The sequence below is a fragment of the Solanum stenotomum genome, chromosome 9 (genome assembly GCF_019186545.1).
Source record: "Solanum stenotomum isolate F172 chromosome 9, ASM1918654v1, whole genome shotgun sequence".
NCBI lineage: Eukaryota > Viridiplantae > Streptophyta > Magnoliopsida > Solanales > Solanaceae > Solanum > Solanum stenotomum.
The window spans coordinates 54180907-54207026 of record NC_064290.1 but is presented as its reverse complement, the minus strand read 5'-3'; the positions used below and the strand labels follow the sequence as shown (position 1 = coordinate 54207026).

Here is a 26120-nt window from a genome sequence, read left to right as displayed (position 1 = left end):
TCATTAGGTATATAAAGATTGTTGTTGAGCTGAAAAGTAATTGATCAGTAAAACACCCTACGCTAGAAAACATAAGAAATGTATGTATAAGTCAAATATTATTTTTTGTACATAAATATGATGTGTTTTATATTCTAGTCGGTTATTTATAACAAGAAAAAAAAAATATATCTCCCTTTTATTTTAGGTTGATCAATCAACTCAATTGACTCCTACAAATTTTTCATTTGAAAAATCGTCAAAAAGCCAAGCATATAAGTGCAAAACACAAGTAGTATCCAAGATAGAGAAGTAATGGAGGAAGGGACTGAAACACCAATTAGTAAAAATGTAAGCTTCATGAGTACACATGAAGCTATAGCATCAGCAGCAGAGAGTCCAGCTTTGCCACGCGGCCTTGAACTTCTAAGATCTGCCAGAAATCAAGGTCATATATTGTATTTTTTTATATAGATAAATCTCACTTTACCACCTTTTAACTGGATTATCTTAATTAATTACAAATTAATGACTAAAAATAAATTAAAAATATTAAAAACAACCCTCATAAGTATAAAATGTGATATATTTTTCAGCAGTTTAAAATTTTAAGTAAAGGTATTTTTATAATTGAAAATAAAAACATCTCTCTTTTTCCTCTTTATATTTGGTTTTAAAATCTGGCCATTAGACTTCATGGAATACATTCTTCCTAGAGTTGAAATTTAAAAATGTCATGATATATTTCATTATTTTTATTCTTTTTAGGCAAGAATTCAATTTATTTTTAGTCATTGATTCTTATTGTCTCATTCAAAATGGGAAGGAAATATTTGTTTCTCAAATCCAAATATTGAGGGGGTAAAGTGAGTTTTATTAACTCTTTCGTATCTACACACCTACCCTTTAATTATTTTTTTTGGTATATAAGTTATAATTATAGATTATAAAAAAAAAATTAGTTATGAATTTCAATATATTTACTCATAGCTGACATAATATTTTGATAGTTCATTACTAAATAGAGTTAACAACGAATTTGATTATTTAACTATAAAATATGACTATCACTGATTCCTACCTTTTCAGTAGTGAATTCTAAGAGTATCAAACCATTAAAAAAATCAAATTCAATGTGAACTCTAGTTTTTTGTGGTAAGAACATACCTTTTAGCGGTGATTAAAGTTGCCACTAATAAAATCTTTTAGTAGCGACTTATATACGTTTTAGCAGCGATAATTATTGTTACTAATGCCAGTTTTTAGTGGCAACAAATATGCCTTTTAGCGGCGATTAAAGTTGCCACTAATACATACTTTTAGCGGTGATAACTGTTGTCACTAATGCTGGTTTCTAGTGGCAATAAATATACCTTTTAGCGGCGATAAATGTCTCCACTAATACAAACTTTTAGTGGCAACTAGTATATGTTTTGGCGGCGATAATTGTTGCCACTAATGTTAGTTTTTTAGTGGCAAGAATTATACCTTTTAGCGGCGATAATTGTTTTCACTAATGCTAGTTTTTAGTGGCAAGTAATATACCTTTTAGCGGCATTGAAGTAGCTAGTAATACATATTTTTAGTGGCAAAAAATATACTTTTAGCGGCGATTAATGTTGCCACTAATACAACATTTAATGGCGACTTATATATGATTTAGCGGCAATAATTGTTGTCACTAATGCTATTTTTTATTGCAATGCAAGAAATACATCTTTTAGCGGCGATTAAAGTTGCTACTAATAAATATTTTTAGTGGCGACTAGTATATGTTTTAGTGGCGATAATAGTTGTCACTATTGCTAGTTTTTTGTGGCAAGAAATATGCCTTTTAGCGGCAGTTAATGTTGCCACTAATACAAACTTTTAATGGCGACTTATATATGTTTTAGCGGCGATAATTGTTGTCAATACTCAATAATGCTAGTTTTCAGTGGCAAGAAATAATCCTTTTAGAGGCGGTAACGTTGCCACTAATACATACCTTTAGTGGCGACTTGTATATATTTTAGCGGCGATAATAGTTGTCACTGATGGTTGTTTTAGTGTCAAGAAATATATCTTTTAGCGGCGATTAATGTTGCCACTAATACAAACTTTTAGTGGCGACTTATATATGTTTTGTTGTCAGTAATGATAGTTTTTAAAGTCAAGAACGAGTTTGATTATTTAACTATAAAATTTGACTATCACTGATTTTTACCTTTTCAGTTGTGAATTCTAAGAGTATCAAACTATTAAAAAAAAGTATGAATGCTACAAACATTGATTTCAAACCTAGCTATGAACTAAAGTAAGATTTCCATATGCAAAGAGATTCAATAATTTATATATAATATATACACAATTTTTTTTATTCTACTTATATTTGAACCAAATCTTTTATTAAGAGAATCCAATTGGACCTCATTTCAATTATATAGCTCCACCTCATAATGTGACTATATACTCTTGTTATGCATTCATCTGAATGGAATAATCTTGACTCATACCTTATATATATATGTCAAAAGTTCACCAAGATCCTCTTTAGAGGGGCTTATAACTTATTATTTAGTAAAAATTATATTAGTATTGTGAGTTAATTACATTATATTTCTATTTTTTTATATTACAAAAACCTCTTAAATTTATAGGATCTCAGATACATTAGGAAACTTGCGGATATATTGCTCACAGATTTCGAATGATACATTATTTAATGGGAGGGATGTATCCGAGAGAGGAGAGATGTATCCGAGAGGGGATAAGGATGTATCTGAAGGGGATAGAGATGTATACGAGAGAGGATAGGGATGTATCCAAGAGGAAATTTTTGTAAAAAAAAAATTAAATGATAGGAATTTTAGAGATTATGGTAAAATAAGATATGTATTTATGTAATTTTTTCGGTAATTATAATTTATATGTCATAAGTTAAAAATTCTAACTTATAACATTTGACTTATTTTTATTATTTTAATTAAAAAAATATGTACTTAAAGATACTTTTTTTTATACCTAAACACTCTAAGAATATTTAAAAGCTATTTTGGCTTTAAAACATATGGAATAAACCAATCCAAACAAGCACAAAATAAATAGAATTTGAATCAAGTAAACCAAATAATTTGTGAAAAAAAAAACATATTTGAATCTATATTATTTAAAGGATAAATTCCATACAAGATCACATCATTATAAATTGAACTTTTATTTATTAAATTTTATTTTTCAAAAAAGAGTAAATAAGAGTTACAATCATAAAGTTAAGTATTTTTCGTCTCTGTGACTTTTTAGTTAATATACTCAAAGTGTAGTGATTTTTTAAATTAATAATAGATAAGTGATTTTTTTGTAACCATATATGATATTCACTCAATATTTAAATCTTTGATCTGTCTCTCATTGTTCAATCTTTTAGCTGCACAAAAAAGAAAGACTATGGAAGAAGGCAAATCAGAAGTCGTTACTCCAAAAAGCATGGAGATCAAGAATAAAGGAGCAACAAGTAGCAAAGAGATTTTGGCCACAATTCCAGAAAATGATGAGATCACACTACCAATCAAATCCTTAGAAATTAACATCATGGGAAAGGCTGACGCGGGAATGCCCCCAAAAAATTCTTCCAAAAAAAGGAAAGGATTTTTCGAGTCCATATAAAGAAGTCAAAATGTCCATCCCACAATCGATATGGGAGACTTAACGAATTTGAGTTCTTTAAAATCTTGTAAAGATTTACGAATCAATCATATTCACTAATGATGATTAGTCGATTACACCAAGCATGCATAATACAGAGCAATTATGGGAAAGTTTGTGTCTTAGAATATCTTTGCCATCTTCGAAGTAATTGGTTTGCATTTTAGACTTGAAAATTTAATTACTAATCTGAGAGACTTAACTAGAAGCCTCAAGTTCGAACCTTGATGTGACACACTAATTTAGAAGAAGAATCTCTATTGACAAAACACGAGAGATCTTGGATATTTAGGGAAGCATGTGTTAACCCCTAATAATGCATTTTAAAAGGGAAAATTACTTAAATACACAACACTTCTTTACCTATTCTCAATATTTCCCTACTCTTTTACTAAAATACAAAAATCCCTTATTTTCTCCCAATTCAATGTTGACACCTAATTTTGACCCTCCACATTAAGAATTAATTTGCGAGCTTCCTTAATTCCAAACGATTTGAAATAACTAATTTTATAAAAATTCAAAATATGTTTCAAGATATTTTAAGACTTTTATTCACTTTTATAATATTTTAAATAATAAATACGTTTTATAGTGTGACGTATGTAACTAATATATTTTATAAATACTTGAAAATTATCTTGAAAAAAGATTTCATTATTATTATTATTATTATTATTATTATTTTAACATTAAACGCTTTATTAATCTAATTTAGTTTGAATTATAGCTATGTTGTTGAATTAGTTATTTTTATTAAGTTAATTATTTTATTCCGTTAAGATTAAGAAGCTCGTGAATTAGTTTTTAATAATTCATCTTATTTAGGTTTTAGTCGAAGTCGCAAATTAAATTCAATGTGGCTATACCTTATTAACGATTTTGGCCATCTCCTTTTACCCCTTTTTAAACCTTTAAAGTACCAAGTATTGGGCCATTTTCAGCCCAAATTCCTCCCTTCAGCTGACCCAACTCTCAGCAGGCCCATTCCAATACCCATGCCCAGCCCAATTTTGTCCTAACAGACCCATCAGCAGCCCAACCTCAATTCTCCAATACTCGCAACAATACAATACCTATACTATACGTGCAGCAATCCAAAAAAACACGACCAAACCAAAATTGACCCACCCCATATTCTTTTTGTTACAGAAAATTGCGACCTACCCCGACCCCTGTACGTTTCCTTCTTCAGCGCGTAGCAAACGACAATCCAGCAACAACCAAACGACGTCCTTGATGGAAAATCCCAGAGACGGCGTCTCCAAGCACTCACGTCGTCCATCGCGCGTGAATCAGTACTAAGCTGGATTTTGTCGTCGTCTTCCTCGATGTCCCTTTCAGCTTACAGTTGTGGCAGAGGAAAAGCAAACACGCGTTTCTCCCCTTTCCTCTTTCGGAATGGGGTTGAAACCTCAAGAAAAGGTGTTTATCCCAAATTGTGAAAGGAATTTATGGTGTTTGAATTTTGAATGGACCCTCGTTTCTATCCGTTTTAGATCCCTTTCCCCCCATTTTTTTTTCCAACCTAATGTCCCTTCTATATAATGGCATCTATTCACTGTTGAAAGGGGGGAGTGAAAAATTCTTTACTAAAGCAGAGAAGAGTTGGAAAAAGAGACGTTGGCAGTGAAAACAAAAATTTACAGAGATAATAATCTCAAGGCTTAAAATCGTACAGGAAATACATCTAGGATACATTTCCTTTTTCTTGTTTCGTGGGTTGCTGGGATTCGCAAGAATTCTCCAAGCTCTGGTGTGGTTGGGAAGCTCGTCCTTTCTTGTTCTCGTCTCAGTTCCTGCCCGAAATAAGGTAACATTTCTTCCATTCTCCCTTTTTTTTTACAGTCCTATATCATATGATAAAAAATACATATTCCAGCGCTTTCCCTTTGCGTTTTCTTATGTGCATTTAGTATATCTCTCGTTTCTTTGGCTCCTGAGTTTCAGAGTTATTCTTAGGCTTCTATATGTTTAAATTTTACTCCAAATCATGATTTTTGAGTATAGTTTAGCATAAATCAACCTTTTGATGTTTATTCCATTCTAAGTGAAGTGTTTTTGCTTTAGCGGTTTGTTTTAAGCTTTGTTGTTAAGATGGCCTCATGCTCACTTGTCTCAAACTAGTAGCACCTCGACTATAGCACAATTTTTGATTCCTCGGGTTATGATTTTGATGTTAGAATACGAGATACATTCTTAAATACATGTAGTCTTTATGTTTGAGTTTTTGATGTTCGATCGTTTCAATGGAGTATAGTATTGTTGTTTGTTTGAATGGCTTGGGACACATGCTTATTTTCTCTGCTGCTTAGGGATACATTTTGATCTTAATATGATATTCTCTCATTCTCGTTCAACTCAACTTCCTATTTACTGTAGCATCGGTTCACTTTTTCTCTTCATTGGCAAAAATCTGGTTGCGAATCGTTGTGGTATAAGTTTAAATTTCAGGTTCTAGTTTGTTTAAAGTTCATAAATGTTTTAAGTCTCGTGTCTACCTTAGCTTCTATTCGTCTACCCACCTATTCTGTTCGATTCGCACTACCCGTTTTGAATTTATTTGGTATTCATTTGGTCTAGTATAGCATCGAACTTTGTCATCCGAACCAAGTGTTCACTTGGAGCTTTATTTTCTTGCATTAAGCCTATGTAAGCGTGGTTAATTAGTAAACATTCGTCCAGTAGGTTTCCATTTTATTTTTACTTTATTTTTTTTTTCCTTTGCCTAGTTGAATTCGTAAGATGATATGCCCCACTAATTTCCCTAGCTAAATCAAGCTTGTTTGAAGTGTATTTTGCCATCAGTTTTGTTAGTTACTGCCTCCAGGGGGTTTATTTATTTCATTTTAGTTTGACCTGATTTGGGTGGTGCTTCCTAATATGTTGTAGTAGCATTGGTTCATATGAATATATATTTATTGTTAAAGTGATTATGTTGGTATAGCTCCAAGTTCATTTGGTTATGTGAAAATTAAATTACTTCATTTAATATCTCTCGAAATGGATGAATATAGGATAGCAACTTTGACATTAACAGTGGTATATTATGTTGTGTACTGTTCTATGGCATCATTTTTTTTCTATTTTTATTTATCATTTTCGAATTTTTATGAACCTTGCTTACGTCCATTTCTTTTGCATGTGAAATCTACCTGAGTTCACCATGAGCTCCTATCTCCTTCCCGCATTTTCGAGGGAGCCGTAAAGGCTCGAGTCCTTTCCTTTCGAGTCAGCCGACAAGAAATAAAAATGCAGGTTTTCGGAGTGTAAATTGGGGATGGAAAAGAGTTTTCATGTTCTGAAAAATTGGAAAAAGAGTTGATACATTTGCTGTATACAATGACATACAGTCAAAACGCAGTGATATACAGGTGGAAAACCGAAGTTGCGGGCTGGAATATACAAAAAATACAGGCGTACAGGTCAACAACTAATATTTTAGAAAAAGGGCAGAATACGGACCCAAAATACGGCCCGTATACAAGGATATACACAAAGTGTATACACAGATTTCTTTAAAGGAATGGGGGCCAAAAGCCCAAGGGAATTTCTGCAAGTCTAAAATTTGGGCCAAAGGCCCAAATTTGATATTCCTCTCCCTACTCTTATTTATTTTGTTATATTTGACTAACGTTTTGATTATCTTATGATTTAATTTGATTAAATTCCCCAAGAATGGTCATTTCATTTTATTTTTGAATTAAAGATATATATTTTATTACTTAGCTTTTATTTTAATATTAGTCTTATCAACACTTAAATTATTTCCCCTTAGAAAATTCCCCTCTAGTTCATTTCCCTTTAGATAAATAAAATAGTAAAGAATAATAATAGTAATAAATAAGTAGCTTAAAATAACGAGCTCTTTTACTTAATTAAATTTCAAAATTAGTTAAAATAAGTAAGTTCTCTTATTTAGTTAGAATTTCAAAATAAGTCATAAAAAATGAGTTTTTACTTGGTCAAAATTTCCAAAAAAAAAAAAGAGTCAAAATAAATGAGTCCTTCTTACCCAGTTAAAATTTCAAAAAAAGTTGGTTTTAAATAAATAAGCTTTTTTTTACTTAGTTAAAATTTCATAATTAGTTAAAATGAATGAGTTCTTTTACTTTATTAAACTTTCAAAATTAGTCAAAGTTGTGTGTTCTTTACTTAGTTAAATTTTAAAAAATATTTAGTTAAAGTAAATGGGTTCTTTTACTTCATTAAAACTTCAAAATTAGTCAAAATCATTTTGGTCAAATCGCCGGTCAACCGCGAGTTAGCGGGCATTCCGAGGGCCTAACACCTTCTCGGAATGTACATTTGAACTCGAATCCTTTTTCAATTGATTTTATCTGTTTAAATCTTTTGAAAACCTTTAATTTTTTCTTGATTTTTTACTAAAAATTAAGTGGCGACTCTGTTCTTTTGGAAATTCGATTTCTCTTAAACCATAAGTTTAATCGATTTTTCAAAAACTCAGTCATTTTCCCTTTCTATATATTTTTAAATAAAACATTCAACTTAACCGGATACTTTATTAGTTTAAGTATCCGCCCGTTATTAATTAANAAAGATTTACTAGTCAATCATATTCACTAATGATGATTAGTCGATTACACCAAGCATGCATAATACAGATAGCAATTATGGGAAAGTTTGTGTCTTGTAATATCTTTGCCAACTTCTAAGTAATTGGTTTGCATTTTAGACTTGAAAATTTAATTACTAATCTGAGAAACTTAACTAGAAGCCTCAAGTTCGAACCTTGTTGTGACACACTAATTTAGAAGAAGAATCTATATTGACAAAACACGAGAGATCTTGGATATTTAAGGAAGCATGCGTTAACCCCTAATAATGCATTTTAAAAGTTGTATGGGGCTAGGCCCAAAATAGACAGTATCACAAGTGGGCTGGGTTGTATAGACGGGGTAATATTATGTTTACGACAACAAAGAACATCATTTATTTTATTTTTTTTTGTCGTAAATAGCCATTTTAATTTCGACCCCAATGTATTTGGAATTACAACAAGTTAATGTTGTTATTATTGGTTTTCTCGACCCTAGTTGGTTGTGAGTTTACAAATATGTCTCTCGCTTATTATGTCTAATATAATAATATTTCTATTTTAAGGCTTTAGGTCTAGTTAAATCTTTTGACAAGAGTGTTTAATAAATTTTCATGTTTATCATAAATTTTGGTATAGATTCAAGAATTGTCATAGTTTTGATGAATTTCGATTATTCAATTGTTCATTCACTATTTTATATTAAACCGTAAGAATGGAGTCCCTTATGATAAAGAGCAAATGAGAAAACTTTATTGAATTTATATACAACACATGCACAAATCATAAATTCTCTATATGAAGTTACACAACATGTTGCACAACACACATATTAGTAATTAAATTTTCAAGTGGTCATTTCCCTCCTACATAAAGTGTCACATTTTTAATAATGTTGAAAACACAGTCAAATAGAAAGAAGATCATAGCAAATTACGTGAAAATAATTTGTTTCTATCAAGATTTATCATTATAGCTTTTGTACATTGTCTAGTTTGATTCTATCAAGATGTTCTGTTTTAAATTTTTGTGTCTATCATGATCTTTGGTAGAAATTCGACAACTTATTTGATTAGGGCAAACAATTTTCTGTTAGTAAAAAGGCCTTGAGCCAATTTGTTTAAAAAGGGAAGAAAGAAACGAAGGGAGTAATAAATGGCCTTGAGTTACACCAAATCTTATAATTTCAAGGGAAAGTTACAAAGCTGAATTTTTTGTTGTTGATGCTATAGCTTCATTTATTCTCATGGGACTTACAGTTCTACTAATTGGTACTTCTACACCCTTCATTACTTTTTGTCATTGATATTACTGGTGTTTTGTACTTGTAGGCTGTAGCCTTGACTTTTTTCTTTTTTTCTTTTTTATGATTTTGCTAATGAGGACTTTGTAGAAGCTATTAGAGTTGATTGATCAACCTAAATAAAAGAAAGAGACAAATACTCTTTTGCTTGTTATATATACGAACTAGAATATAAAATATTATATATATATATATATATATATATATATATCCATCTATGACTTTCGAGGGAGGGATGTTTAACTGATTGAAGGGTATTCGATTGATAGATTAATTCTGAGCCAGAGACAACATTTAACCTGTAAATACCTTATGATTTTTCGATGATGATATTGAGTTGATCATTGATTTATATACATTTTAAGCAAAAGTTGTTTCAATTAATAGGTCAAACCTGAGCCTAAAATAAAGAGTATTCGGTCGATTAACCTTGAGCATAATAAAGATCTTTGACCTATATGCATTGTGTGATTTTCAAGCAAAAAATATTTAATAGATTAGTTAATCTTTGACCTATATGTATTCTATGATTTTCTGGGCAAAAGATGCTAAATTGATTAATTAATTTTGAACTAATTGATTACTCTATATTTATGTGATTTCCTCAGTAATTTTAGTATATCAAACTAACAAAGAAATTGATAAAGAGCCAGCAAGAAAGTTTTCCTCATGAACTTAAGTTCTATGAAAATATGAAATAGTCAAGCTTAACAAGTTTTTTTAAATGTTAATCCTACCATGCTTAAATATTTTTTTTGTGTGTGTTTTGTTTGGTCAAATTATGATCATCTTTTGAGGAAACTTGCATTTAATGTGAAGTAAAGTTCTTTTACTTAAATTGTTATTTTTCTTTACTTTTTGTCACATTTTATTTTTAATATGTTAAATCATGACAAATTTTTTATCTCATTTATTATTGTCCATCTAACCACCCTATATTACAACAATCAATCTCTCTTTATGGGAGTTGACTGAATTAGTGACATGTAATTAATTAGTAATTAATCATTTTCTTCATTGTAACTATTTAATCTCTTTCTTCCCTTCACAATTTACCAATTTGCTGCTCTATCTTTTCTTTTCTTCAATGGAGGTAAGTTGATTGCTTCTTTCTCTCTTCAATTTCTTTGTTAATTTAATACACTAAAATTACTGATTGAGTCACATAAACACAAAGTAATCAATCAATTTAAAATCAATTAATCAGTTTAGGATTTTTTGCCTAAAACCATGGAATACATATTACTCTAGGCTCAAGATTGAACGATCAAATTTTTTTTTCTTGAAAACCACACAGTGCATATAGATCAAAGACTGTTGTTATACTCAAGACTTATTGATCGAGTACTCTTTATTTTTAGTCATAGGATGTATATTATTTAAATACCGGTTCTAGGCTCAAGTGTGACCTATTAATTGAACAGTCTTTGCCTGAAAATTATAGAATGTATATAGATCAAAGATCAGTTCATTATCATCACCGAAAAATCATAAGGTACTTATAGGTCAAAATGTTGTCTCTAGCTTAGAATCGATTGATCAATTGAACACTCCTCAATTAGATAAACATTTCACCCTAAAAAGTCACAGATAAATGTATATACATTTAAAAAATCCATATATATATATACTAGTCAGTATATATAGCAAGTAAAAGGATATTTTTCTCTCTCTTTTATATAGGTTGATCAATCAACTTCAATGGCTTCTACAAAGCCCCCATTAGCAAATTCATCAAAGAAGCCAAGGCTACAAGTGCAAAACACTAGTAGTATCAAGGACAAAAAAGTAATGGAGGAAGGGGAGAGGGCAGAAGTATCAATTAGTAGAATTGTAAGCCCCATGAGCATAAATGAAGCTATAACATTAGCAGCAAAAAATCCAGCTTTGCAACGTGCCCTTGAAATTATAAGATTTGGCAGAACTCAAGGTCATCTATTACTCCTTTCTTTTCTTCTTCTTTTTTTTAAAAATAAATAAATTATATGATAATGTTGAAGATTAGGAGCATATGTAGTTAAAGATGTATGTAAATTCACCCGAACACAATAATCTTGACTCACACCCTATATATGTGTTAGAAATCCACTAATAAATAAGTATAGTTTGAATCAAGTAAAAATCCACTAATAATAAGTATAGTTTGAATCAAGTAAATTAAATAGGTCGTAAGAAAATTTCGAATTTAAATTCTAGATCTGTCACTATATATGATTGTTCAATCTTCTTGCAGCACAAAAAAGAAAGACCATGAAAGAAGACAAATCAAAAGTCATTGCTAAGAAAAGCATGAAGATCAAGAATAAAGGAGCAACAAGTAGCAAAGAGATTTTGACCACAATTCCAGAATATGATGTGATCATACCACCAATCAAACCCTTTGAAATTTAGTATCTTCCATTTCAAATGTTTAGAAGGTGAAATACATCTTAATCTTAATTATTACTATCTTGGTACTTAATTTGAGTCTGCTAAACAAAAAATTCAAAAATGACTAATGTCAAGGGTTTTTAGAAATCTATAGCTATAGTTTGTTTATTTACCATTTATAGCATGAGGAAAGAAGCTAGCAAGATTGCGAGAGAGGGAGGAGAGATTCTAGATACAAATTATATTCGATGAATTTAAGTTGTATCAACGAATACAGAATAATAGATGAATGTTGATATAATTGTATTAGATACATACATGTTGTATCACTTATATTCATTCATGATATAGAAATACAGACTGATATAAGTTGTATTCGACATATACATGCTAATACAGTTGTATTCATTCGCTATACAAAAATATAGGTTGTAGTTGATACATACAAGTAGTATTTAATACATACAAGATGATACAAGTTTATCACTAGTATGTATGTATTCGCTCTTGTATCGCTTTTCATTCGCGATACAAAAATAAAGAAATAGACTGATAGGTACATGTTGATCCAAAATAGTGCGTTGAAACAACCATTAGAGAGTTACAATTGATACAAGTATTTTCTTCTCTTTTTTTCAATGCATTCATTCCCTCTATTTGGCATAATACAGTTGAATAAATAATGTCTCTACTATGTGGAGTATCATAGTGATATATATTATACAAAGAGAGGCGAGCAAGAGAGGAAGAGAGTGTGGAGTGCAACAATAGAGGGAGAGAAGGAGCAAGGAGGCATGCAAAATTGGAAGAGAGGAGAGAGGCAAGAAAAAGTGAAATATATAGAATGTGACTTATTAAAGTATAACCATGATTATAGAAGGTGTTGTTTTTGGTACTACTATTATTTTACACGATTCAAAAACTTCCATAACATTGGCGTGATTCGATTTGAACAACGGATCTTGACTTGATACATCCTTGTAATGAAAATAGAGTGGAAACATGAGTTGATCCATAATGAGTATTAGATTGAAGTTCTCTTGAAGTAGACCGCCAACTCCTATCCCGAAGATACAAAGCGCCTGGTCCTCTTCTCGTGTCAGAGTGTAGTGTAGTGTGGTGAGGTTTTGCCTCACAGAAAGAGTGGGAAATTGTTGGGAAAGAAACTTGGGATTTCTCTGGAAATATCATAGTACATGGTTTTTATACTAGGTAAAATTTCGTTTAGTTTGGCACGAGTTTTGAGTTTTGGAAGCTTAATGCTTGAAAGAGTTGACTTCAGTCAACATTCGGAGATTCTGACGTCGGATAAAAATTCCGTCAGTTCCATCAGCTCTAAAAGAGTCTTTTTAGTCTAGTGTGATGATTGGTTTAGGTTTTCGAGCTTCTGTTTAGAGTCTATGTGATTAGGTGTTTTAGCCTTGAGTTTAGTCAAAAAATTGACTTGGGTCAACTTTCTTGGTAAACGTGCTCAAATCAAATTTTGTCAATGCGACTAGCTCCGAAATGTCGATTTTGGTCTAGAACAACCTTTGGTTTGATTCCCAAAGGTGTCGGGGGTCAGTTTTTCGCTTCTTGGCATTTTGTTGTGTTTTTTTGTTAAAGTGTTGACTTTGATCGACATTTTGACGAAACGACCTCAAATGACTGTTTTGTCGATTCCGTTGGGTCCAGACTGTCTTTTCCAAGTCGTTCCCGACTGATTCGCAAAAGGTTGAAAACAGCTCAAAGTCGACAAAAGTCTTATTCCGATATTAGGAGGAAACTAAGATTTGATGTTGATGATTGAGTCTGCTTTAAAATCATGTTATGATTTACAAATCAATAATCACATCCACTAATGATGGTTAGTTGATTACCCAAAACATACAGAATCCAGAGAGCCATTCTAGGAAATTGTCTTAAAATATCCTGGCCATATTTATAGTAATAATAATTGATTTACATTTTAAACTTTGAAAATTTAATGCTATGAATAAAATTTTGTTATCCTAGACACTGAACTAGAGGTCTTAAGTTCGAACCTTGAGAATGAAGTCTTTGGTAGAGAACGTTAAAACACTAGCCATGATGGACTTTCTACAATGTGAATCTAGATTAGTCGTGTTTGTGAGTATCCGAACCGGATGATTGAAAAAATAAAAATAAGGTGCACCCTATAAGTTTTTTCCAAAGCAATCCCTCCCTCTCCAACAACATACATTCTACAAGAAAGAAGAATGTCATAGAGAAATATATTTCTTATCTCATCTACAACTGGTAAATCATAAGAAACATTTTTAGCATTCTACAAGATCAATATACATGCAAGTCCAAGCATTGCAGGAATCTCAGGGACATGTCAATATCAGGTCCCAAGTTATTGCTATTGTGGGATAAATTTCTATGACCGCTGAGCAGGAAATAAACGTGGGCAGGAGAGGCGTAAAAGTTGGACTTTACAAGTTAAAAATTGCGGGATCAATGTGTGAAAGAATAAGGTGAACGCGAGGGGTTCCTACACTACGTGATTGTGGTGAAGTGGAACTTGGCCTATTGCTAAAGGATAAAATTCCTAGTCATGAATATTGCATTGTTGCACAAAAGGATGTTCATACCTAACGTGTTTCTTCCAGTAGGGCTTGAACTTCTGGAGTCCAATCTCTAACCATGGTTTCATAACTCCGTCATAATGAATCACAGCTGCTTGCTCGATTTCATTCAGTTTGACACCAGAGTCGTACCCCAACCCCAAGACATGCCATCTCCGATCTATAGCACGTGTATGTTTGTAAAAGGTCAACCAACCAATGGGCAAAGTACCAGCTTTCATTAATGGTCTATTACTTCCCTGCACAATGCATGGACTAAAAATGAGGCTGTGATGAATAGAAGGAGAACAATGTTTAATAATAAAACAACTATAAGTCAAAACTATATATACACATTATTATAGAGAAGCTAAGAATATAATTAATCGCTGGTCAATTCCATAAGTAATTAACAAACAATAGGATATAGGTGCATACCAGCTCCAAGTACTTGTGATAGAGCCCAGTCAAGTTTCGTTTCCTCCACTCCTGCAGATCAAACAAATTCATCCCAAATGCCCATGTGCATGATTTCACGTCAAATTTCGTTGCCACCATGGGGTCAGTGAAATTGATGAGCATATCCATTCGCCGGAATGACGGCTCGCCTTCAAGACAAGTCTCCACCGCACCATTCACTTTACCCTTCATGTTGATGCGCCAAAGTCCGCTTAGATCCCTTTTCACAACCACGTCATGATCAAGGAGCACTATCTTGTTGAGAGAAGGAAAAATATCAGGCATGTAGAAGCGCAGGTGATTCAGTGGAGAAGTGTATCTTGGATCAAGAGACTCTTGCTTCTGCAGAATATCCTTGTTGGGTAACCAATCAAACATGTCTATGCTCTGGATCTGAATTGTTGCTTTGCCAGGAGGATTCGACAAGAACCACATTGTCATTGCTGGTAGGTTAAGAGAATCCGTCACTATATGAAACACAATCTTCTCTGGAGCCTGCCAAATACATAAACACTTGCATAAATTTGTGCATAACCATCATTATTTAATTTATGTCTACAAAATATATAGTAATCGTTTCTGTATTCCCTTTTTTCAAATGCTTTGCTCGAGCCAGGGATCTGTCGGAAAACTATTTTCTATCTCTATGAGGTAGGGGTAAGGTTTGCGTACACTCTACCCTCCCCAGACCCCACCCTATGGGATCACACTCGGAATGTTGTTGTTGTAAAATCTATAGTAATCAATAGTATAAATTTGTGCATAACCATGATTATTTAATTTGTCTTCAAAATATATATAGGGATCAATAGTTACTCCTTGCAGCTACTGTTATAAAATCATAAGAGTTTAGCCCTTCCATACATGACAGTTGCATGATAAGTTACAAATGATAATGTTACTGCAATCATAGTTCTTCTTGGAATTCTATTTGCAGAAGTGAGGACACCAACAAATAATAGCATATGTGTTCTCATAAGTCGATAGTGGACTTATATGCACAATTGGAATTACTCTGTTCCGAACTGAAGCCAAAGCTGCTTACAGGTAAGCATCAGTTAACATAGATACTAAATGAAAATTTTCCTCTAAAGGCCATGTGCAAAATGACATTTACTCCAAATACCTATGTTCTATTCTTAATCATCTTAAGATCACAGCAGATTAAGTAACGATGAGAAAAGAACATAAAAGGAAAAAATAGAACGTGAATAACAAATATACTCCCTTCTGTTCATTTTCTTAAAATGGTATGACTGGCTCAGAGATCAAGAAAATAAAGAGATTTTTGAATCTTGTTGTCTTAAACTAAAGATGTGGTCTTAAATTAAAGATGTGTGTAATGCACCAAAAATATCTTTTGAATCTTGTGATCTTAAACATGTCATGTGAGACATTGGAACTAAAGAGGAGAACTGAATATAAAAATTTGCTTTCTTTTTAAAATAGACTAAAAAGGAAAGTAATACACATAAATTGAAAGAGAGGAAGTAGTAAGAAATTGAAAAAAAGAAAAATAAAAGCCAAGAATAAGAAAATTAAGGAGATGCTCACCCTAGCAGTTGATACAGTTGAGTTGACAACTGCAGAACATGCCAAAACATTGTCAGAGAAAACAGCAAAGTGGTGGAGATCTGGATTCTGAAATTTATGTTGGTTAGGTAGTTTCTGCTCCTCGGATTGTAGGGCAAAGAATTCAGTGGTTAACCGCATGGAGAGGCAATGAAGGCCTTTCGGAGTAGTTCTTCCCGCAAGATTTTCAAGGAAGGAAGCTTGATTCTTTTGCGTTCGAAGTTGTTCCTCAGCATTATACGTCATCGCACGAAGTTTTTTCACCATTGCCGAGCAATCAGGGAACAATCTACTGGCTTTCGACAGGGTTGCACTCATAGCCTTCATCTTCTGTATCGCCCTAGAATGATAACTGTTCTTAGATCACACATACATCATTTAACTGCTCCCTAGTTTCCAATCAAAATAGTATACTTCCGTATTTTAAAGATTCTATCAACTATCCAAAAGTAAAAGCCTTATTGTCACTTTCTGAACCCATTTTTATCTCAATACATCCAAACATCCATTCACAGATTAGTACCTGTGCCCAAAAAGTAAACTAAAAAACAGGACAACAACAAACCCAGTGAAATCCCACTATGTAGGTCTGGAACTAAAAAAACAGGAAAAAATCATAAAGAGAATAAATACACTTAAGTACTTAATTCAAGACTGAGAAAAAACATATTCGCTGGCCAACATTCAACACTTAGTTACCAGACCAACCAATTTTTCCTCAACTACTCATGGACCAATAACAGATTAAAGACATTCTTTGTGTACATAATTAACTTTAGCACCAAGTTATTTGTCAATTTCATTTGACAATTTTGACCTTCTCTCGGATATTCTTTCAGACACAATAAGTACAAACATAACTCACACTTGTAAAAAAAAAAGGTACAGAAAATGGCTAAAAAGAGCCATTACTCAAGCCAAGCAGATTTTATGCTACGGTGGAGCAACCAACATATATCAAATCAGCCAGGTTCCATGATGTGTCCAGGTTTGAGCTTGTGTCCAAATAAGAGATGATGTCATAGCTATTAGTCTATTACGAAGAGTTAAAGTGATGAAAGAAATATCATCTTACCTCCTTGACAAATCAGAATCTTTTGAAACTTCACCAGCAGCTCGTTCCAAGTCTTTAATTCGTAGCTTTATCTCTTTCACAAAATTAGAGTTACTACCCGCCGGTGCAAAATTCAAGAATGCTTTGGCCCTTATCAGCTGATCTTTAATCTCCTTCACCCTCTCATCTAATGCCCTCCGTGGATGAGACTGTACATTCTGACTGTGTTGAACCTCTTTTGGCCTGGATTTTTCCTGCAATACAACCAACTGAAATCAGGTGATAACATGCAGAGCTTTGCAGTTAACACGAACAAAATACATAAAACATATTCCAGGAGTTGACCAGTAGTATTCGACCATTCACAGCGAGTGGAAAGAGAAACCAATATTACTTTAAACCCTCAATACAATAATTAATATTATACTTTATCACAATTTATTTTACACAACAGCTCAATCTTGGAAAGTGAAAATCATAAATGAGCATGGCACATGAAAACTCCCTTCTTATAAACGTTCAGTCAAACCTTCTTTTGATTAAGGAAAAAAAGAAAAAGAACAAAAAAAAATCATCTGAACCATCGAATCGACAGATTCCCTACCGTCATGAACATGCAAAATCTAAATTTGCTAATTTAACTTAATCTAAGAAAACCATTTCTTGGTAAGGTTCCAAAGCATGAAGACATAGTTTATTACTACACATTATCACAATCACCACGTTAAAGCAACACCTTCAAAATTCAAACACCACCAAACAAAGGAATCCAGCTGTATGCATATGCAACTCTAAAGCTGCAAACAACACGTGATATTTTATATAACCACCATTAATTCTATTTTATCCAAACAATAATAAAAGTACATCTATTAGTCTCAAGCTCTGGACAAACAACATTAGTGGCTTTCAAATTTAATCAACCGTTCCACTACGCCAAATTTCAGGATCAACTATATGAATGATTTGTAACCATTGCGCTCTACTTGCAAATGATTCCACCAACAGCAACTCTATGATTTTTACTGTACTAATTAAAAGATTGAAATCTATTTATCAAATAAAATAAATAAATAAAAGGAATGATGAAGAAAATTTCACACTAAATGAATGAGATCTTTGATGTAGCGTCCATTGGACTTCCATACATACCAATGCCTTTTCTCGTGTGGCCAGTGTTTCCTCTGGTAAACTTTGTTGACTTTCTTTCTTCGAATCATGTGTGGTTACTGAAATTAGGTAGGAATGTGTACAATTAATTTCTAGTTGTAGAATGAAAAGAAATGCCCGGGGTGGGGGTGGGGGTGGGGTGGGGTGTGTGTGTGTAAAGAACATCTGAATAATCAAACTACCATTATTTCCCGCCAAACTGACATTCTTAGGTTGACCAAGACTATCATTCTTATCAATGGTATACAAACTGACTGCAGAAATTTGGTTTCCATCTCGGTAGACATCCAAGATCGGTTCTTTGAGGTTTTCAACTTCTTCCTAAACCAAACAGCAGAAAAAGGTTTGCAAACATAAGTTCTATTCAAGTGGATGTTCACAGTTGTAAGAACTTATATAGAGTTTATATCACCTGTTGAACTGCATTAAGCGCCTGAACCTCTATCCTGTGCTTCTGAAATGGAGAAATAGAAATATCAGTCAGATCATATCATAACAATATAATCCATCAACTCCAATCAAAACCCAAATACGAAAAATCTCAATCAGATCCCATACAATAGACTCCATTTGTTTCAATTTACATGACACTCTTTTCATCTTTATAGAACTTCCAAAGCATTCAAATTTTTAACTTTGATATGATCTTTTCTATCAAACTAACTTGACAACGGCTACTACTTCGACATTTTTATTTGATTACCACTACTTAAATAATATACTCTGTATGAGTTAACTAACATCATAAAACTCGAGGTCCAGTCAAAAACTGACACAAGCAATAAGTAGATAATTCTTCTCACAGAAAACTCTGCATCCTTGCCTTTACAAAGGGACAGGATAATGGGAGTATGGGGACCATTAACAGCTTGATCTTTTACACCAAGTCCAAAATATGCAAACAACGAGGGTACCAAAAAACTAACTTCAGCTATAAAAAAGAAGCTCTTACGAATTACTAGAAAACACAATTTACACGAGTAGTTACCTTTATCAAAAACAAAAAAAAACAATTTACACGAGTAAAATCAAATGTTCAAAACAATATATGCTTCTTTATCAACTTCCCCTCAGCAACATATACCAAAACAAAGCAACAGGGTAAATGGAACTTATGGAAGTATGGGGACCATTAACAGCTTTATCTTTTACACCAGGTCGAAAATAGGCAAACAACAAGGGTACCAAAAAAACAACTTCAGCTATTAAAAAAAAAAGCTCTTACTGATTACTAGCAAACGCATTGTACAATAGTAAAATCAAATGTTCAAAATAATCTATGTTGCTTTATCTACTTCCCCTCAAAAAGCTCTTACTGATTACTAGCAAACACATTGTAGAATAGTAAAATCAAATGTTCAAAATAATCTATGGTGCTTTATCTACTTCCTCTCAACAACATACACCAAAACAAGCAATACCCACAACAAAATCTGAATAAAGGAAAAGAAATCTTACAACAACAACGACACAGAGTGTAATCCCACAAGTGGGGTCTGGGCAGAGTATTGTATAAGCAAACCTTACCCCTACATCTCATCTCAAGTAAAAGCATTGAAAAGCAGTTCGAAACTAAAGAAAGCATGACAACACATACTGAAAAAGGAAAAGCCATTACCACAAAATAATACAACAATCAAAGTGCAATAAACAGTAACAGTAGAAATCTTACCAGAATTGATAAATCTCCAACAAACTCCTTCGATGCTGCAACAACCCAAATGTGAACAAAATCCAATCAAATTAGCAAAAACAAAAAGAACCCCAAAAACCCAAACAACTTGAAAACACACATATAAACAAAACCATTACCATCAGAACCAAGATGAATCAACCTATGTGAAGAAAACAACAAGATTGGAGTTGTAACAAAAACAGCAATCAAACAGAGGATAATAAAAATCCTCGTAAATCTTCGAGTAAACCTCATCTAAGACATGTAATTAACTCAAAAAACACTTGGGGTTTTTGGATCGATTCAGATTCAATAAAGGGTATATCAAAATACACAGTTCTTGATACAAAAAAATATAAATGCAACTAGGGTTTTTTTTTCTGGTTTTTTGTCTTCTGGGTCAAATGGAATCGATTTGGGTAATTTTTTTTAATTAAAAAGATTTAATTTTGATTAAAGAAAGGCGATGAAAGCGGAGATTGATGGGGGGTGCCATGTTCGTGAGAACCCGTGAAGTGCAGGTGAAGGAAATGAGATTTCAAGAGAGGGAGAGAGAGTAAAAAATGGAGTTATATACTTTTTGGAGAATTAACTTTAGGTTAGGTATAATTATACAACTAGTAAAATGACGCGCGGAAATTTAATATCATGAAATTTATATAATAATACTTAAAATATATCAGTCATTAAAACTAAAACACTATATTATCTTACATATAAGATTACATAGTAACAAACATTAATAATGTAAAGAAAAATGAAAATTATTAGATCTAATCATTTATCTTTAGTAACATAAACATAAATTAATGACTGTAAAAATACATATCAAGATCTTTAACATAAGCAATGGTATCAGTGAGCCACTGAACAGGAGCAAAGTACACAAATATTTAATTGTGAAGAAGAAGAGGAGGTTCAAAATTTTCGTTGTTTTAAAATTAGTGGAAATTCTTCTATTTATAGACAACAAAGTGTAGTGTGAACAAATATTTATTGTGTCTTATCGGAAAGGTTACAACTATTTGGAAAAGTTGCAATCCTTCGGAAAGGTCACAACTTTTCATTAAAGTCGCAAATTTTCATTAAAGTCACAATTTTTCATAAATTTCACAGTTTTTTATGAAAGGAGAATGCTAATTTTGTAAATAAATAAATTAGAAGGGAATTCTTGTTTGTGGGGGCGTCACGTAGGCGGGCCTAAGGTTCTATTTTATATATATATATATATATGATTATTGTGTACATATTGTATTGGTATTCACCTTAAACCCGCTCCTATGTAATAACTCACAAATTATATAGAAGATATATAAGTTGTGCGAGGTGAACCCGATTGGAAAAGTGGGGAAATCATATTTGATGAGATATCATTCATTCCACCAATTCAGTCGCTCGTTCAACTTAACACTAACTCTATCTTGAATTATTTGTCATGCTTTTTGTAAATAGTTATTTCAAGTTATTTGTTATTTCAGAAATATAAGATGAGATTAACTTTTTTTAAAAAAATTTATCTAATTGTTCTCGAAGATCTCAAACAACACAATAGAGTAATTGCTTAAGATATTCCGATATAAGAGCAATAAGTAATTATTCATCCAAATAATGATAGCGTTATTTATTTATTTTACAAAATTTAAAAATCATAAAACTATAAATTTTTGTCAATGGGTCAAGCAAATGTTTATGTTGTTTGAATGAAGTATTGATCAGTTATGAAGAGTGAATTTGCTTTAGATCGTGTTGATTGAATATTATACAATCACGATAATTTAATAAAATTCATGAGAAATTTCAAGGTGACTACATCACATCTATACCTAGTATTATTATTTTTTCAATTTAGGAACTCGGAAAGAAAAACAAATTGCAACAAATTGCTATAAATTAGAAAACTTAACATCTCACAAGTACATTGAACCGATGAACAAGAGAACAAAACTAGCCTAAAAATTATTTGGTTGCTTTACATATATTTTATTTTCAAGTAATTAAAGAAGCTAATTATTATTAAAACATGTTTAGCTTTTAGCATCTCTCTATTAAATAGTAATTGAGATGGCACAACTATTGGTTAAGTGGGCCGGCCCATTATGGTTAAGTCCAGGTACAACTGGCCTTCATTCAGAATGGAAAGTGTATACATATTGTGTCGTACGGTATTGTATTGTTTAATGAATATAATATTTGGATAAATTGTATCGATAAATATCACATATCAACAATTTGAATCATAAACGTATAAGAAAAGTAGGATACGAGCAGAGCTACTATAAAAAAAGTTAAGATAAAGAATATTGTGAAGTCGATGTGGGAAATTAGCTTGCTCGTTGGGTATATTCAAACAACGGGCCTGGACTCCTTTTATTTCTTGTTTTAGTCCCATCTAAATGAAGCCCAATTTTGTTAAATACATAGAAATATATTTAATATTGTGCTTTGAGATTAGTATAATGAAAGGCGGATAGTTGAATACCTTTCATTGAAACATTACGTAGTGAACTTACAGATATATGCTAATTATATAGGATAAAAATTACTTTTCAATGCATATATAATAGAGTTTGAACAACTTTAGCGAAATTTTGGGCTTTGCCACTGGCTTAGCGATCAATGAAATTGATTGAAAATCATAAGGTCTTAGATTTAAAACCCAACGATAGCAAAAAAATATTAGGTAATTCCTTCTCATCCGTTCAAGCTTGATGAACAAATTAACCTGATACTTGTGTTGATTGGAGATAGTTAGTGCTCTATACAATAAGTCGAGGTACGTGCAAGTGAAACTACACATATAAAGGACAAGTCCGTAACAAACTTTGATCTTATAAATTTCTATTTCATTTTATTAGTCGGGATGATTCATCTATATATTAACACAAATTATATTAATGCCCAAATTCAAATCCAACACACTTATTTGACATTCCTTTCAAGATTATATAAGCAATAAACAATGACCTTATCTTACTTTATTCATGACAAAAAATAATAACATCCAATAGCAAGTTCATCATAATACAATACATTACAGGAAAGAGAAATAACAAGAAGAAGAAATTAGTAAAATGGAAAACAACATAAACTATGAAAAAATCCAATAATAATAATAATAATAATAAAAATATTATTTCTCAAGATAATCAGCAGAAGCTTTCATGATGGCAAGAAAAGCTTGGAGGTTGGGAATAGTAAGATGAATATTTTCAACATCTTTAGTCTCAAAATCAATTGTAAGTTTGATGAAAGATGAATTTTCATCTTTCTCAATGACTTCAAATTTGATTCCATAGAAAGTGAATCCAAGATCAAGATATCCACCTTCAACAATCTCTACTTCCTTCACTCTTTTTTCATCATCCATTAACACAAACTTCTCTTTATATGGAGGATTTCCAGGTAAACCTAATACATTTTGTCCAAAAAATAAAGTTATAGCTAATCCAAGTTATTGTAATCAGTCGAAGTTAGACTTGACATAAAATTTGAAAAGGAAAAAAAGACTTTTAAAAGTTATGGTCTTAAATATTTCATAACATCGGTGTGGATACAAAATTTTTGAAACATGTGCTCTTCAACATGCATGTCGTAGTATCTGTGTGGCTATAAAGACTTCTCATTAAGGAAATAAATTGAAATATGTCACTTCTTTTTTACGAGGACTGAAAAGAAAATAATATCGAACAAAATAGAATGAAGGAGGTATAAGATTGTTGCGTAATATAAGTAGAATTAATTGATTGGGTGTAAACACCAACTACAAGTAAGTAATTACTATGGACGACGTCACCTATAAAAGAATAGGAAAATGGAAGAGATAATTGTGTGTATGCAAGATACGTATCTTATATTTATTGATTTGATGTAAATTCGGTAGATAAATTTTATGAGGTTTGAAGTAGATTAGTAACTTACTAACTTGCACTAGTGTACCAGCTCCTCCATTGCCTTCAATCAACTCAACTTTTTCAACAATGTGTGGGAGTTTTTCAACAACAAATTTTGGAAATTCATTAGAGCCATAGAGATTCCAAACTTCACTTGCTGCTGCATTTATTTGTACTTGCTCTGTAAATTTCCCCAACATGTTTTTTTATAGTAGTTGCTATGAGACACACACACATATTATATATATAAAATACTAGATGCAAAGTGGGGTCCAACAAACCATACTTAAATGGCCTTATGTATTAATTTTCTATTTCAATTTATGAGACACGTTTTTCTTTTTAGTCAGTCCAAAAAAAACACATTTTCTTATAATTTGACGGATGTTCATGTTGCCTATGTTGAGTCTCATTTACTTGATAAAGCATCTTTTATTGATGTGAGACCAAATTATCAGCGACAAAATATAGGAAAAACACCTTTAGAGTGTAGACATTGAAATTCCAAAAAAATACTCTCGATATAAAATTTAAACTTTTAAAAATACTTTCGATATGAAACAGACATGTCGACGAAGTGGAATCTGCTTCTGGCCTCTTATTAATATTTGATGATATATAAGTTGATAAAGATAAATTTCAACCACAAGTGCATAATCATAATTGGCCGGCCTTCATATTTTAATTGGTTGACGTGACTTCCTTGTATGCCAGGGCTTTTGTATGGGGACATCTATTTTGCTAAAATTGGATATTTTTTTAGTTGTTTAAATTTTATCCCCATTTATTATTTTACGTAAAAATGGACAATTTACGTAAAATAGCATAATTTTTACTAATTTATGTATAAATAGCATAATTTTGACTAGTTTTATCTTCTTTCTCATGTTATGTAAGGCGGGGAATAATTTGAATACAAAACGTTCACAAAGTTTTACTGAATTGATAAAATATATTGTGAGTTATAATGGTTATGCGAGTATATTCTGGTACAAATTGTATACGCATGGCAAAAATTGTTGTTTTATTCAATTGTTCACAAATTTTGCCACATTGACAAGATTTTGTGTTATTTTTATTCTACTTATCTTGTTAACAAATTGATATTATGTGCCACTAGGCATAAATTAGATTGCTAAAGAGGAAAAAAAATCAAAGATCAACCGATTATATAGTCTATTTCTAAGTGGTGTAAGAAACTTATACACTGATCTTTCATTGAATTTAAAATATTATTACAAGTGATCTAATTATATAAATATTTATTTTATATCATTAGTACGTAAAACTTAAACTCATCGAAAAAGACTAAGCTCGTCTAAAAGGAGAATCAGTTGGAGCGACATTGACTTTGAAAGCCCAATTATACAGCCCATCCTAAGTGGTCCATTAATACAAATTAAGTCACAACCCATTTTTATAGGTGACAAAAATATTTTTGAAAAATTACGAGGAATTGACAGAGACATACAATTATTATATATAGTTGAATATATAGCCCAATATTAATTAGCAATTAATAGTCTAAAACAAAATTAGCACGTATTAGCCTAAAAGAAATAAAACCAACTTTTTATAGTTTTTTTTTTTTTTATCATGTGCAACCAACTCGCATTAATTAAGGAGATGTGGGATTATTTTTTCTTCCTTGTTTTAACTCCTATAATTAAGGAAGTTAGCTTTGCAATCTCTTTAAATTCTTAAACTCAACTTTATTTAACTGTGTATTTAAAAAAAAAAATAGTAACGCAATTTACAGAAATATAAAGATATATTTGATTGTAATTTAATGAATTATTATTTTTTACCAATCAACAATAATTAGTTTATTAGAAA

General features: G+C 31.7%; 2 protein-coding genes across 3 annotated transcripts in view; both read right to left on the bottom strand.

Moving 5' to 3' along the window:
* Positions 1 to 14116: 14116 nt before the first annotated feature.
* Positions 14117 to 21014, bottom strand: LOC125875530 (probable galacturonosyltransferase 6). Of its 2 annotated transcripts, none has more exons than XM_049556513.1 (9): positions 20532 to 21014; positions 20392 to 20426; positions 19132 to 19173; positions 18902 to 19040; positions 18702 to 18778; positions 17571 to 17818; positions 16478 to 16835; positions 14903 to 15418; positions 14117 to 14724 (listed from the first exon to the last, which is right to left on the bottom strand). In XM_049556513.1, exons 1-9 carry the CDS (start codon positions 20647 to 20649, stop codon positions 14449 to 14451), a joined length of 1809 nt encoding a protein of 602 aa, XP_049412470.1. In that variant the 5' UTR covers positions 20650 to 21014; the 3' UTR covers positions 14117 to 14448. The 2 variants fall into 2 exon arrangements, with proteins under 2 accessions (XP_049412470.1, XP_049412471.1); XM_049556514.1 differs by having other exon boundaries at positions 17571 to 17803.
* A 2333-nt stretch (positions 21015 to 23347) lies between these two features.
* LOC125875543 (norbelladine synthase-like) overlaps positions 23348 to 26120 on the bottom strand; it is a 51335-nt gene continuing 48562 nt past the window's right edge. The window contains exons 2-3 of the mRNA XM_049556529.1: positions 24313 to 24490; positions 23348 to 23802 (exon numbers count right to left, since the gene is read on the bottom strand). Coding sequence (XP_049412486.1) covers positions 23525 to 23802; positions 24313 to 24484 — 450 coding nt within the window. The 5' untranslated portion in view covers positions 24485 to 24490 and the 3' untranslated portion in view covers positions 23348 to 23524. The remainder of the gene's footprint in view (positions 23803 to 24312; positions 24491 to 26120) is intronic.

Bases quoted from the DNA above. Each gene is read 5' to 3' on its own strand.
- LOC125875530 (XM_049556513.1), bottom strand. From the start codon at position 20,649: ATGAGGTTTACTCGAAGATTTACGAGGATTTTTATTATCCTCTGTTTG. The intron at 19,041-19,131 runs GTGATATAAACT...TGTTTGGTTTAG, and splicing joins CGCTTAATGCAGTTCAACAG to GAAGAAGTTGAAAACCTCAA. The intron at 18,779-18,901 runs GTAGTTTGATTA...ACCTAATTTCAG, and splicing joins CAGTTTGGCGGGAAATAATG to TAACCACACATGATTCGAAG.